Genomic DNA, 14,624 nt, shown 5'->3' with positions numbered 1-14,624 from the left:
AGAAGTGTTCTCCAAGGGCTTGGATTGAGCTTGTCTCCTGTTTACTGAAGTCTCAGAGCCAAAAAGAATTCATCTCTGTGAAGAAACTCCTTGTGCGGCAAAAATCGATGCACAGCCTGCTGGAATCAATGCACAGCCTGCCCAGCAGTGAGAAAATCACTGCATCATCGCACTGGAACAATACAGCCCGGCTTCCCGATTGGAGATCGACGCAGCGCCAGAGTTGCAACCAGAACTTCGACGCACAGCCAACCAGATCGACGCATCGCTGAGCCACAATGAAGCAGCCCGACTTCTTGCAAGAGGAGTCGACACAGCATCACCCACCGGATAGACGCAGCACCTGTGACTTCATCCATCACACCCAGGATTTCCACGCATTGTCCCTGGGCATCCTGCATTTTAAACAGGATTCAAGTCTGTGCACCGGAATTGGATGCAAAGCCCTTGCCACGTGGAAAGGAATCGACGCATCGTCTGTGTGCTCCTGGAAAACCAGCGCACACCCTTTTTTTTCCACGCATCTCCTCCTCTGCGGTCTTTGTGCGTGTAATTTTGACGCAAACTAGGTACTTTTGCTTGCAAGAGACCATTGTTGCTTCTTAGAACTAAAGATTATTTTTATAATTTCAAAAGTGATATTTCAACTTGTGAATATCAAATCTTTATCATTTTGGCCTTAATTTAATCAGATAAATATCTCATATTTCTCTAAACCGGTGTGGTGCCTTTTTGTAGTGTTCTCATTGTGTTATTGCATGATTTATTTCACAAATACTTTACACATTGCCTTCTAAGTTAAGCCTGACTGCTCAGTGCCAAGCTACCAGAGGAAGGGCACAGGATAATTTGGATTGTGTGTGACTTACCCTGACTAGGATTGTGGTCCCTACTTGTAAAAGGCTGTATACTGCTGCCAACTAGAGTCCCCATTTCTAACACTGGTGAACTGGTGATCAGCGGTGGGGATAGGACTTGTATTTGTGCAGTAACATACAATAGCTACTTGTACACTACCTAACCGCAGTTGAAAGTCAACTTGATTTTCATTTTTCTGCTTGCTAGTTTCATCAAATCCTCATACAACATGTCTCTGGCTGGGTCTCAAGGAGGAGCTGGGGAGTTTGACCTAGCCAAGTTGGAGACATACACTGTTAGCCAGCTGAAGGGGTTCTGCTAGGGAATGGGAGTACCTACCTGGGGTGCCTCCAGGAAGGAGGAGTACCAAAAGCGGGCCTTGGCAGAAGCCTGTTTACAAGAGAATGTTGAGGTGGAGGAGCCAGAGAATGGCCCATCAGAGGAATTGCCACCAGCAGTGGGGGATGTTACCCCTCGAATTGTGCCCCCTGGTAAACAAGAAAGCAGTGCCTCTAGCCATGGCCTGGCCGCACAGGAAAGGAGGGAGAATCGAGAATTCCAACTGCAATTGGCAAGACAAAGGCTGGAGGAAAAGAAAGCAGAGAGAGAAGCAGAAGCCAAACAACCTGAGGCTGAAAGGGCTTTGGCTGAGAAGAAACTTCTGTTGGCTCATGAACTGAGTCTCAAATAGCTGGGTATCAAGGTTGGACATTCTGAGTCCAGCAGTGATGGTGGCAGCATACATGCAGGACCTGTTGGGGACAAGAAGGTTCATATATCCAAAAATGTGGTGCCAAGTTTTGTGGTGCGAGATGACATTGATAAGTGGTTGGCCGCTTATGAATTTGCTCTAAGGGCTCATGGGGTTCCTGAAGAGTAATGTGGGGCAGGTTTGTGGGAATACGTGCCAGTTGTTGGAAGGGACACACTCCTCACATTACATCCAAGGGATCAAAACACATACAAACCCATGAAAACCGCTTTACTTGTCAAGTTTGGGCTGACTCCTGAGAAGTACCATCAGAGGTTCAGGGACAGCACTAAGCTCTCCACACAAACTTGGGTATACTTTTTGGATTTTTCCAGTAAGGCACTGAATGGTTCGGTGCAGGGCAGTGAAGTAGATGACTATGTGGGGTTGTGTAATTTGATCCTGAGAGATAATATGCAGTGTTTGCATTACAGAGTTGCGACAGCACATAGTTGACAGTAGGCTGATTGACTTTAGGAAGCTTGCTGAGGAGGCGGACCTCTAGGCTAGCACCAGGTTGTCCAAAAAGGTGTCTTGGGGGGACACCCACAAAGGTGGTCACGGTTCCCATCAAAAGAAAGAGGGGGGAGAAAAACTTAAAAATAAGGAGTTCTCAAAAGGCCCCCAAAACATTTCCCAGGGGGGTGGTGGTAACCAGTCCCAGTCTGAGTCTGAGAACAGGCCGGGGTTCTTTGACAAGAAGAAAGGGATGTTTGTACCCAAATGCTTAGAGTGCACCAAGCATGGTCACTTCAAGGGCGACTTCAAGTGTCCCATGCGGGCACAGCCCCCCACTGGAGGGCAGACACCTGGGTTGGCTAGGCGTAATGCTCGGGAGGAGGTGGGTCCAGATAGTTTTGGGGAACAGATAGAGGTAACCCTAGTGTCCCTTGGAGATGAGGAAATGGTGCCAAAAGCCCACATGTCTGCAAATACTTCCAACTATAGGCAGTGGGTCACCATTAATGGGCAAAGAGCAGGTCATCTGCAATACATTCCACCAGGTCATAGTCGCTGACAGTTGTTCCCTTTGAGTGGGGGGTGGTCTCTGGTACTCTAAAAGTAGCTGTGAGTCCTACCATGCCTGTAGATTGTCTGCTAGGCAACAACTTTGAGCATACTACCTGGAAGAAAGTGGAGTGCAGGTCTCACCTGGAGATGTTAGATTTGCCTGAAAGGGTCTGCATGGCCACCCGGTCCATGGCTGCCCGGGAAAGGAGTCAAGGGTGTCTGGAGCCTGGAACAATGGCTCAGAGAGCTGCAAAGAGGAAGGGAAAGGGGTGCGGGAAACCGGTCCCAGACGTTCCTGCTGTGGTTGACAGGGTCCGAGAGGAGGAGGCCCCTGAGCCAACTGGGGAGGACATCTCTGCCCTGGGTAACCTACCTGAGTTTGCTGGCTGCCAAGTTGAGGGTGGGCCAACCAGGGAGGACTTCTTCAAAGAGCAGAAAGAATGCCCTACTCTTGAGGGTTTGAGGCAACAGGCTGCAGCCCAGGCAGAAGGTGAAGCCTCTGGCAATCATCATATTTATTGGGAGAATGATCTCCCTTACAGTGAGCCCAAGGTACTGGAAGCTGGGGCAGCAGGTGTGCTAGTGGTCCACCAGTGCTACCGGGCCTTCCTACTGGGGTTGGCTCATGACGTCCTCCTGGCAGGACATTTCAGGCAAGACACAACCTTTACCAGGCTTGTCACCCATTTTTATAGGCCCCGAATGCAGGTAGCCTCAGATGGTTTCTGTAGGTCCGGTCCAACTTGCCAGGCTAGTGGGAAGACAGGGAAAATGCTCAAGGCCCTCCTGATCCCACTTCCCATCGTTGGCAACCCCTTTGAAAGGGTGGGCATAAACGTCATTGGTCCCTTAGACCCCCAAACTGCCCTAGGCAACGGGTTTATCCTGGTTTTGTTGGACCATGCCACCCGCTATCCAGAGACGATCCCTCTGACGACAGTGACTGCACCGGTGGTGACCAGAGCTCTGATGGGGATATTTACCTGTGTGGGATTCCCAAAAGAGGTTGTGTCTGACAGAGGCACAAACTTCATGTCTGCGTACATGAAGTCCATGTGGGATGCGTGTGGGGTGAGCTACCGGTTCACCTACCCTTTGCCATCCTCAATCCAATGGGCTTTAGAAAGGTTCACAAAGACCTAAAATGCATGATCACAGGCCTACCTGAGGCCATGAGGCGTAAGTGGGATTTCCTCATGCTATGCCTTCTCTTTGCTTATAGAGAGGTGCCCCAGAAAGCGGTGGGGTTCAGCCCCTTTCAACTTCTCTATGAGTACCCTGTCAGGGGACCCCTAAGCATAGTAAAAGAGGGGTGGGAGAAAGCTCCCAGGAAACCCTCCCAGGATGTGGTCAGTTACATTCCAGATGCAACACTTCTGGAAACAGGTCAAGAGCAACGTCGAGGCCAGTCAAGAGGTGATGAAGCAATGGTATGACCCGAAGGCCACCCTGGTAGAATTATCACCTGGAGACAAAGTGTGGGTAATGGAGCCAGTAGAGCCTAGAGCTCTGCAGTACCACTGGACTGGCCCATTTTAGATCAAGGAGCAGAAGGGGGAGGCCACTTACTTATTGGACCTCAAGTCTCCTAGAAATCCCCTAAGGATGCCCCATCAAAATAGACTGAAGGCTCATTTTGAAATGTCTGAAGTCAGCATGCTTCTGGTAACAGATGAGGGTATGGAAGAGGAGAGTGATCCTCTGCCTGACCTTCTCGATGTCAAAGAAGGTGATGGCTCAGTGGAGGGTGTCAATCTCTCTGACTCCCTGACCCTAGATCAGAGAGGAGACTGCTATGAGATATTGGATCAGTTCTCTTCTCTGTTTTCCCTCACCCCTGGACTCACACACTACTGTGTCCATGACATTGACACAGGAGACAGTCCTGATGTAAAGAATAAGAGTGTCAAATAAGGTGAGGTCCAGCATCAAGGAGGAAGTTGCCAAGCTTCTGGCTTTTGGGGTGATAGAGAAGTCCCGCAGTCCCTGGTCCAGCCCAGTGGTGTTGATTCCAAAGGCTGCTGCTCCCGGTGCCAAGCCGGAGCTTAGGTTCTGCGTGGCCTACCAGGGTCTCAACTCTGTCACAAAGACAGAGGCTCACACCATCCCCCGAGCTGATGAACTCATAGACAGGCCAGGCACTGCCAAGTTTCTTAGTACCTTTGACCTCACATCAGGGTACTGGTAGATCACCTTGACTGAAGGGACAAAAGAGAGATCAACTTTTTCTACTCATGAGCGGGTCATGTTCTTTGGACTGAAAAATGACCCTCCTACCTTCCAATGGTTAGTTAACGGGGTCCTAGCTGGCAAGGATGCCTTCTGTGCAACCTATCTAGACGACATTGCCGTCTACAGCTCCAGCTGGGAGGAACACCTGCTCCACCTCAAGGAGGTGCTTCAGGCCCTGCAACAGGCAGGCCTGACCATCAAGGCCAGTAGGTGCCAGACTGGGCAGGGTTCCGTGGTGTATTTGTGACATCTAGTAGGTGGTGGCAAGGTGCAGCCCCTCCAGGCCAAGATTTAAACAATCAAGGCCTAGCAACCACCTAGAACCAAAACAGAGGTGAGAGCCTTCTTAGGTTTCACCAGATACTACTGAAGATTTGTTAAGGGTTATGGCTTCATAGTGGCTCCCTTAACAGAACTCACATCCAAGAAGCAACCTAGGTTGTGAATTGCACCGTGGCTTGTCAAAAAGCCTTTGACTCCCTGAAGGAGGCCATGTGCACAGCACCCATGCTCAAGGCCCCTGACTACTCCAGAGAATTCATCGTGCAGACAGACGCTTTAGAGCATGGCATAGGGTTGGTCTTAGCACAGCTGAATGATAAGGGCCTAGACCAACCAGTAGTCTTTATTAGCAGAAGACTATTACCCCAGGAACAGAGGTGGAGTGCTATTGAAAGAGGAGCATTTGCTGTGGTCTGGGCACTGAAGATGCTGAGACCATACCTGATTGGGACTCACTTCCGGGTTCAGACAGACCACAGGCACCTCAGATGGCTCATGCAGATGAGGGGTGAAATCCTAAACTCTGAGGTGGTTTATTTCCCTATAGGGGATGGCCTTTTCAGTGGAGCATTGCCCGGGGACTGACCATGCCAATACTGATGGTCTCTCTAGATACTTCCACCTTAGCGATGAGAGCTCCCAAGGGTTTGGGTAGCTCTCCCCACTTTCAGCTGGGGGGGACACATGTTAGACCTGACAGCCTTAGGGTGGACATCCCCAACTTTTTGCCTGCCTCCCTCCACTTTTTGACACTGTTTTTGCTGGTTTTATGACTCTGCGCACTTTACCACTGCTAACCAGTGCTAAAGTATATTTGCTCTCTCCCTTAAAACATGGTGACATTGGCTCATACTCAATTGGCATATTTAATTTACTTGCAGGTCCCTAGTAAAGTGCACTACATGTGCCCAGGGCCTGTAAATTAAATGTTACCAGTGGGCCTGCAGCACTGGTTGTGCCACCCACATAAGTAGCCCCATAACCATTTCTCAGGCCTGCCATTGCAAGGCCTGTGTATGCAGTTTCACTGCCACGTCGACTTGGCATTTAACAGTACTTGCTAAGCCTTAAACTCCCCTTGTTTCAACCCTTTACAAGTGCTTATTTTTGTGTTTAATGTAATGTCATCTCCAATGTTTACCTGGGTCCAAGTTTTGGATTATAGGGCGATGATTACCTTAAGCGTGTCTCCTGGGATGCCTCATCTTTCCAGTTTTGTCCATAAGCGGTAGTCTGGGACTCGGTCAACAGCCTGGATTTCCTCTGCATTGCATTTTTAGTCAGGATCCCCAGGAATGCTAGATTGATTGATGATCTCATACTGAGCCTAAACCCTGTTTGAGTTTTTGGCATCAGTTGTTTTTCCTCTGTCCATGCGAGAAGATCTTGTAGTATACAGGAATCATAGACGTCAATTAGGACAATTAATCTGTAGTTCACTGGAGATGAGTACGTTCCATTTTTATATATTGGATGGAAGATGCTTCCTTTCCAGGATGTTGGCACATTGTTGCTAATGTAAAGAAGGTTGAAGATGGGTGCTAAGTACTCGACCCAGTATTTCTGATCCTCGTAGCTAGGCAAGTTCATTTCTTCTTCATTCTTGTCTTTTTTAGTTGCAATACTCTTTTTATTCTTGTTGGGCGCTTGTTTGGACCCCTTGTTGCTCTCAGTGTTATCCATTATGTGTGGTGTCATGCAGACATGAACTTAGGATGCTACTTGTCTTGTTTTGTTGTTCAGAATCAGCCTTGAAACACTGTGCCTCCCTAAATTTTCCTCTGTTTCTCCCATTTGCTGTTCAACACACATTATTTCCTCCACTTTGATGAGGGTTATCTAATTCTGAAGCCCCTGCTCTTCCTCATGCATGTTTTTCTCTAATCTCCGAGGGATAATTGGGCAAGTTAAACCTTGTGCCTATTCTTGTATGGAATATATAACTGATATGGTATCTTTAAGGCAGGCAATTTTCTGGTTCGGGTCTATCTCCCCAAAGTGAGGAACCATGGCTTCTGCCGGGGGTACTGCGACAAGACTCTCTTTCCGTCTCATGATGGTTTTTCCCTTGGATGTTTCTATTGCCTTTGGCCGGTGTTTTCTTTGTGCCTTGCCGGCTGGTTGCTGTCACGACCTTCCTGACCTCATGTCTTTTTCAAGGTAAATCAAATTTTAAAAAATGTGTTCTGTTTTTGAAAATGTGAGGTTTTCAAGGCGGATATGTTCCAATATGTTCTGCCCGGGTAGTCACTCTCCATGCTCTGCATCTCTGGTTTCCTCTGCAGATCCTAGGAAAATAACTATAAGGGAATTCCCTGAAAGAATAAACGTAGCTCAAACAGGGAAATAACCAACGTAGAGAAAACTACTGGAGGAGCTACTCGAATACACATGAAGACACAATGATCTTCAAAAGTGAAACACTATAGTTTTTGATAGTTACATTTCTATACAATAGAACCTGTTATAAACACATATTAGGCTGCTATACTCTAATAGTTGATCACAAATAGAATGATTCTGCTACATATTTTTATATTTTTTATTATTAAATGATTATACAGTCATAAGAATATATAGATATCACATAGAAAAAAACAATAGAGAAAAACAGAATACCTAGCTCAGACACACCACATTCAAGCTAAACAAGACAAAATCGTGAAAAATATTTTATATACAAGTGAAGATCTACACTAGTAAAAATAGTCCTAATGACATAATAAAGCTAAAACAATTCTTAATAGTAAAGATATATAAATACTGAATCTTCTAATACAAAAATAATCTTATGAACAAAAGAAACAATGATGACGTGGCTCTGCCGAAGAGGTTCCGAGGGGACCGGAGACCTACGCGCGTTTCGGTGTTTTAAGATATTATGAGTCACCTTCATCAGGGCCGTTCCCAGTGGTACTATTCAATAGTAGTCTAGTCTTAGCAGCCAAATCTTCTGGTCAATTTACTCTAGAGTTCTAGATATATTTTTTGACCATGTAGTCAAGGTATTTGAGGAGTCTTTTATAGCATTTTGTGATGCAGTTGTCTTTATAATTGTTTCAATCTCACTAAGAGGCGTAATGATGCCAATTGTTGAGAAAAGAGGCGAGCTGGCTGCAATTAACCTGTTCTGGCTGTTCAAATAAGTTCCATTTAAGAGATTTTATCAGTCCTCAAAGTCAGGGAGATACAGGTAATATGGGTCCAAAATATATGGATATGATGAACAAAGCGCGTTGCTGGGACGCTCCAGATTTGTTGACTAGAGTCCCTGCCCGATCCTTTCTTTGGGCTGTGTGCTCGTCTGTGTGCTCGTCTTTGTGCCCAGTGTAGTGATGTTGGCTCTTGGCTTGGCTTGATGTCTTCTTTATATGTCCTGCTGCTTTTTTGCTGGCCTTGTCTGCACAGCCAAACCTCCTCTAGCCTCAGGCCTCCACTGACTGATGGCGTGGATGGAGGGACACAAGCACTGATCTTTTTGCGGCTTCGCCACCACTCTACAGCACCCGCTGCACCACATCATCCCCTTACAGCTCCAATTTGCTCCGATTTGCCATGTGCCGCAATGTGGGGGCACGAGCAAGCATTAATCTATGCCCTGTACTTATTCTTTGTCCTGTATTCCAGCAAATCATTGAAGTTTTTATTCAAGGGTGGTGGTGGCACTGGAGGGTGCTGCTGGAGGGTGCTGCAGGGCACTTGAGTTAATTGGTTGGTAAATAATTCAGCTCACCCCCTCCCTTTTCTTGTAACTACTCCTTGGCCCCTACTGTCTGCACTGGTTTGCAGTGGTTACACTGATAAAACTGATGCTGCTGGGATTCATGTATCTGGGTGGCATAGGCTAGCCTCTAAGCTGTTGATGCTGATGTGATTCATGCGCTTTGCGGGGGCTAGGGCTGATGGACCGGTGACAGGTTTAGCTCAATTGGTTCTCTTGTGCAGGACTATGCCCGTACTACGGCCCTCTGCCCTGATTGTCAATGGGGAAGCAGGAACTGTCCAGGGCCGCTGGCCTGGCTGACCTCGCTGACTCGCCTGGCTTGGCTGAGGAGGCCTAGCTGGGAGAACCAGTGGGAGCTTTATAGGCCAGGGAATTCGTCCTACGAGAGAGGAAGATCTTTTTGGGGGGGCAGCCACTCAACTCCTTCCCACTCCTCGCTCCTCATACCCCCACTCACGGCCCTGTGCCAGGTGTCTGTGCGTGGTGTAGGTCGTAGTTGCGATACTTCCGGCCTCCCTCCAGCTTGGATGTCCCCTGTTCCACCAGTGGTCTTGCGGCTCACCACTCTCGCCCACACAGCTTCCCAACAGTCCGCGACCTGCGGACCCACGGCCCTGGCTTTTGCTGCCACCTCCCAATGACCTCTAAGCGACCTGCACCACTCCACTGTTGCAGCTCGACCGCTCTGCACTCGACACAGCACTGCATTGTGTTGAGATCTCTTCATTCAGTCACTTAATGTAACACATCCAAACATATTTCTTCCTTCCTCTACTATGCTCCATGTAAGCACTGTGAAAAACCTTTGCACATAAACAGTTGATTTACCAACATGACGGGTCGGGTCTGGTCTGGTTGGCAGTTTTAGACTTACAATTGTTGTCTTTGTAACCAGAGGACATGCAGCCTGGCTCTTTGAGGGAGTTGCAGTCTTTTTGAGGGAGTTGCAGGAAAGGTCAAAATGTGGTGGACAAGGCTTGAGATAGACATGCTTCTATCTTGTATAAATAACATCCTAAATTAATAATATTGATTCCAACAACTGGAAAGAGCTCTTCAACATTGTCAAAGAATTCTCGAACTCTCCCAGCCACCACCAACTCCATCATCTATTTGCAAGCCCTCTGCGACAACCTCTAAAATTGCTTTTACAACAAAATCCTCAAGATCTACAGCAAATTTGACCTCCAATGCAAGACACAAGAAACCACAAAACCAGACCACCAGATCGCAAACTGTAAAACTCCCACCCCAGAAGACACCGCCAATATCTTGAGAACAATCCACTACGGGCCCACACTCACTCTTCCTCCCACCATATCTACAACCTAGGAGGAACTCTGATCAAGTCCCACATCACCACATCATCAACATCTTCATCCAAAGTGGAACCTTCCCAGAAAATTGGAAACACACAGAAATCGCATCTCTCCTGTAAAAACCCATGGTAGACCAAAAAGAGATGCTCCTGACCTTCCTATCCCGAGATGTGGAGAAAGCTAGCAACAAACAACTCTCCAACCATCTTGAACAACATCACCTAGTAGACATCTCACACTCTGTATTCTGCAGCAACCTTTCACATTGCTGCAACTGATGACACCTGGACCATCATGGACAAAGGGAATTCCACAACACTCATGCTACTTGACATCTCTGCAGCCTGACACCGTCTCACACAGCACCCTCATCAAACGACTCCAGAACTGCAGAGTGCATGACCCTTCCTGAGATGGCTGGCCTCTTTTCTTTCCGACAGGACCCAGTGAATCAGGCAACCACCCTAAACCTCCAAACCCAAGAACCTCATCTGTGAATCCCCCTCAAGGGTCATCGATGAGCCCTACCCTCTTCAAAGACTACATGGCGCCACTCACCCACATCAGAAGAATGCACAGAATCAACATTGTTTCCTATGCAGATGACACCCAGCTCAACCTCTCCCTCACAAACAACCACACCACCAAAACCAGCTTCACCACCTGCATGTCAAACATAGCTAACTAGATGAAAAAGAACTGCCTGAAACTCAAAACGAATAAAAGGGAAGCCCTCCTGTTCGGGAACAAGAGTACTCAATGGGATTCCTCCTGGTTGCCAACAGACCTGGGACCCATGACCACTCCCAGTCACCAAAAACCTCGGCATCATCTTGGACAACAGACTCACGATGGCCAAACAAGTGAACACTGTCACCTCCTTCTACTTCTTCATCCTACGTATGCCCAGCAAAATGTTTCAATGGCACCCCGCTGACATCAGAAGCATGGTCACCCAGACCCTCATAACTAGCAGACTAGATTAAAGCAAAGCACTCTACCTCAGAATCACAAGTCAACTCCAGTCCACCCAGAACCCCGCTGCCAGACTCATCCTCAACATCCCTTGCACCGCACAAATCACACCTCTCCTAAGAGAGCTACACTGGAGACCAATCTAGAAGCGATGCCAATGCAAACTGCCCACCCACGCATACAAAGCCCTCCACAAGATCTGACCTGTCTACATCAACCACGGCCTCAACTTTCACCAATCCACCAGGCAATTGCATACAGCCACACTCCATCTTGCGCAAATACCCTGCATCCGCAGGAGCAAATGAGGAGGATGCTCCTTCTCCTATGTTACTGACAAATCCTGGAACGACATTCCACACCACAACAGGACCTCCCCATCCCTACCTGGGTTCTGCAAGAAACTGAAGACCTGGCTATTCCACTAGGAGCCCCATTGGCCTAACCATCTACCCCAGTGCCTGGTTACCCCCCCTCCACCTGCACATACAAATCCTCATAAGATAACATTATCTGCCTTTGAGGTCATACATATATATTAATGTAAGAACAGTAAATAAAATAAAATAAAATAAAGCAACACCTTACTAATTTATTTCCCATAAGCGTGGAAGAGTCGCAACCAGCAAGGCAAGCAGAAACATAGGTCACTCCATTGTCTCCACAAACAGGGTCCCATACGTTGGTTGGGCAGCTGCATTCAGCATTGCATTCAGACTGCAAATGGCCCATATTTGATACCTGTGGAATGCTAAAAAGGAGGATTAATATTCATTTCATAGCAGGTTATGAAGCATGCATTTTAAAGTGCTCCACCAAGATTTTGCTAACATCAATGAATTTAGCTTTCGCTACGTAAGAGTGGGGAGCGCTCACGTGCAAAATTACGTGGGGGGTTGCTTATGCATATTTCTATGTGCTGAATAAATATGACAACATATTTAACCATAAGGACGTTAAAACGCCCAGGATGATGTGAAGTTTATTGCACAAGTTTGGAAATAACTGCATGATTTGCATCCTGATAGTGGGTGAAGTGAATTGCCCTCTCTCACTCTCCACTGTCGACCAAATCTGCACTAGTGCCTTCACGGAGCTTCGTAGATTGTGTGACTCAAAGGGTAACTTTGGTAGAACCAGAGCGGAAATGCCTTTAACATAGGGACAGGCTGGGGGCTAGGGCTAATATTGGAGCTGTATGGATTGAGGGATAGTCCACCCACCAGTTAAATCAGAACTAAGGGAGCAGCCCCAATTTTTCGATTAATATGATTTGCTGCAGCAGAGAAACGGAGCTCCTCTGGATGGAAAACCGAAGCGTGAGGAAGGTAAGGAAAAAACAGGAAAAAACATTACAAGCGTTTGCAGAACATAGGGAGCCAGATTTACTGGTGACAAAGGAAACGTGTATCTGCCCTTTGCTTTGAGACTTTTTTTCATAAACACAGTTGCATCACAAGGCTCTCTCGATTTAGAAATGTCCTCTTACTAATAAGCTAAATGGTAAATGCACAATTTGTAATACTGTTCATGGAAAACGATGCCGTAGATAAAGTTTGAACAGCAAATACGGCGAATCAAAACAAAATGAATTAAAAATCCATCTGTGAATGTAAGTGAAACTAAATCTAAATTATACTTTACCTTTCATAAGAGACAGTTACGCCAGCAACTGTTGAGTTTTTGCAGACCAAGGCAAAGGCCAAAAAGAAAATCGCATATTCAATCACTGAGGTCCAAAATGCAATATTTGCCGCCTGAAATGTCGATATTTTGAATTTTTTCATCATCAGACCTCCCAGAAAGTATCCGATGCATATGACGGGTAAGGTGTAAACAGCTAAGAAAGAACGAGTAATGCTTCAAATATTTTCAATTATATAGTTCAAAAACAGATACTTTACATATTTTAATGGCTGTCGTGTCTTGGGCAAGATTAATCGGAAAGGTCCCATGCTCAGCCTTACATTACTACTTGTACATTCCTCGGCCCAAATTTAATAAGACTGTGCGTCTACGTTGCATCACTTTTGTGGCTCAAGTCTGATGCAAATTCGTTCTCAGCATTTACTAAGCCACGCAAAGTCGATTTGATTGGCTTTTCATGGTTTATTAAAATTCAGAGTAATGCAAGGCAGTGCATAACGCTGCCTTGCTTCGCTTTGCATCGGGTAGGTGTTAATGGGTAGAGCATGTATTTTGACACAATTGGTAGATTTACAAAGGTTTGTAAACCTGGGTTTGGGCCAAAATGATGCGCCTACTAGACAGATGTGTAAGGAGGAGAAATATCTTCCTTTCTCCTCATTGCTTACTCTTTCAATATGTGTTGCATTCTGCAATTCACATTGAAAGAGGAATATGCATCTAAGGGTTGTTTTTGTGAAGGAGACATCATTCCCTGCACAAAAAACAACCTGGCGTAAGGGTGCCTGCGTTAGTGCTTGGAAGCCACAAGTGTGCCAGCTCATAGAGGGATCTGAACAGCGCCACATCTTGACAAATATGGTGCTCTTCAGCTCTCTTCCATTCACGCAACGGTGCATCTTGCCTTGCAGCGCTACACTGCGTAAATTTTTAGTAAATATGCCCCTTCGTTATTTGGGAGAATCCAGGTTAGTCCTCAGGACAACGAGCCTGTGATGATGCTGATCACGTTGAATAGTGTGTTTATAACGCCTAGTAGGGGACACTATCAACTGTGAAACATTTTCTATTTCTCGAATTTCACAAGAGCTGCCTTCTTCCAGTATTATGGGAACCAACCACTTATGCCCTGCAAATCTTTTCGATGTTTTCCAAGAGCACAGTGTCATGCATCTCTGTAAATTAACTCTGTTAAAGCTGCTTGATATTTTCTTGAGCTAACATTTCAGGTATAGCCTATGTATTCTCACGTTATTATTAAATAATGTCTATAGTAGTCTCCTATATTCAGTTTAAAATTACAGTGTAGGGAATCCAATTTTTGTGTGGGTGACACTCCTTGCTGGTTTTTGTGACGTTTTGTTACTGAGGGACAGATAGACTTTGTAAATGATGGTAACCATTTGACTATATGAAGAGGCATAGTGGACTTTTTTGGCCATGAACTAAAAGTATATACACACTGCGTAAACTGCATAAGAGTAAAATGCCACATGTGAGCCACAGCAAATATTTCGCAATTAACACGGAGGAATATAAACCTTTTTTATGTGTTTTGTATTGACTCTACTGCTGCCCATCATACCGTGCCTACACTAAACATCCTTTTAGGACCTGAAGTATTTCGTATTTACAACTCTTACTCATCTTGTCGCATTCCGAAGTTTGGATAGCGTGATTTTAGTTTTTTTATAGCAATATACTTGTATGCTTATCAGTGTTCAACTATCAGTATACAGGGGTAGTATGTACAAAATGCTGAAATAATTTTCATTAACTTTCTCCTCTTACATCACATATTAGGAGGATATTTTTCTCACATTGC

General features: G+C 46.1%; 1 protein-coding gene across 1 annotated transcript in view; it reads right to left on the bottom strand.

Annotated features, from left to right (window-relative positions):
• LOC138287751 (solute carrier organic anion transporter family member 1A2-like) overlaps positions 1 to 14,624 on the bottom strand; it is a 770,793-nt gene that overhangs the window by 311,742 nt on the left and 444,427 nt on the right. The window contains exons 6-7 of the mRNA XM_069228524.1: positions 12,797 to 12,992; positions 11,741 to 11,903 (exon numbers count right to left, since the gene is read on the bottom strand). Of these exons, the coding sequence (XP_069084625.1) occupies positions 11,741 to 11,903; positions 12,797 to 12,992 (359 nt within the window). The remainder of the gene's footprint in view (positions 1 to 11,740; positions 11,904 to 12,796; positions 12,993 to 14,624) is intronic.

Source organism: Pleurodeles waltl, chromosome 4_1 (assembly GCF_031143425.1).
Source record: "Pleurodeles waltl isolate 20211129_DDA chromosome 4_1, aPleWal1.hap1.20221129, whole genome shotgun sequence".
Lineage (NCBI taxonomy): Eukaryota > Metazoa > Chordata > Amphibia > Caudata > Salamandridae > Pleurodeles > Pleurodeles waltl.
Note: the sequence above shows the minus strand (reverse complement) of the source record. Positions and strands in the feature narration are given on the sequence as shown.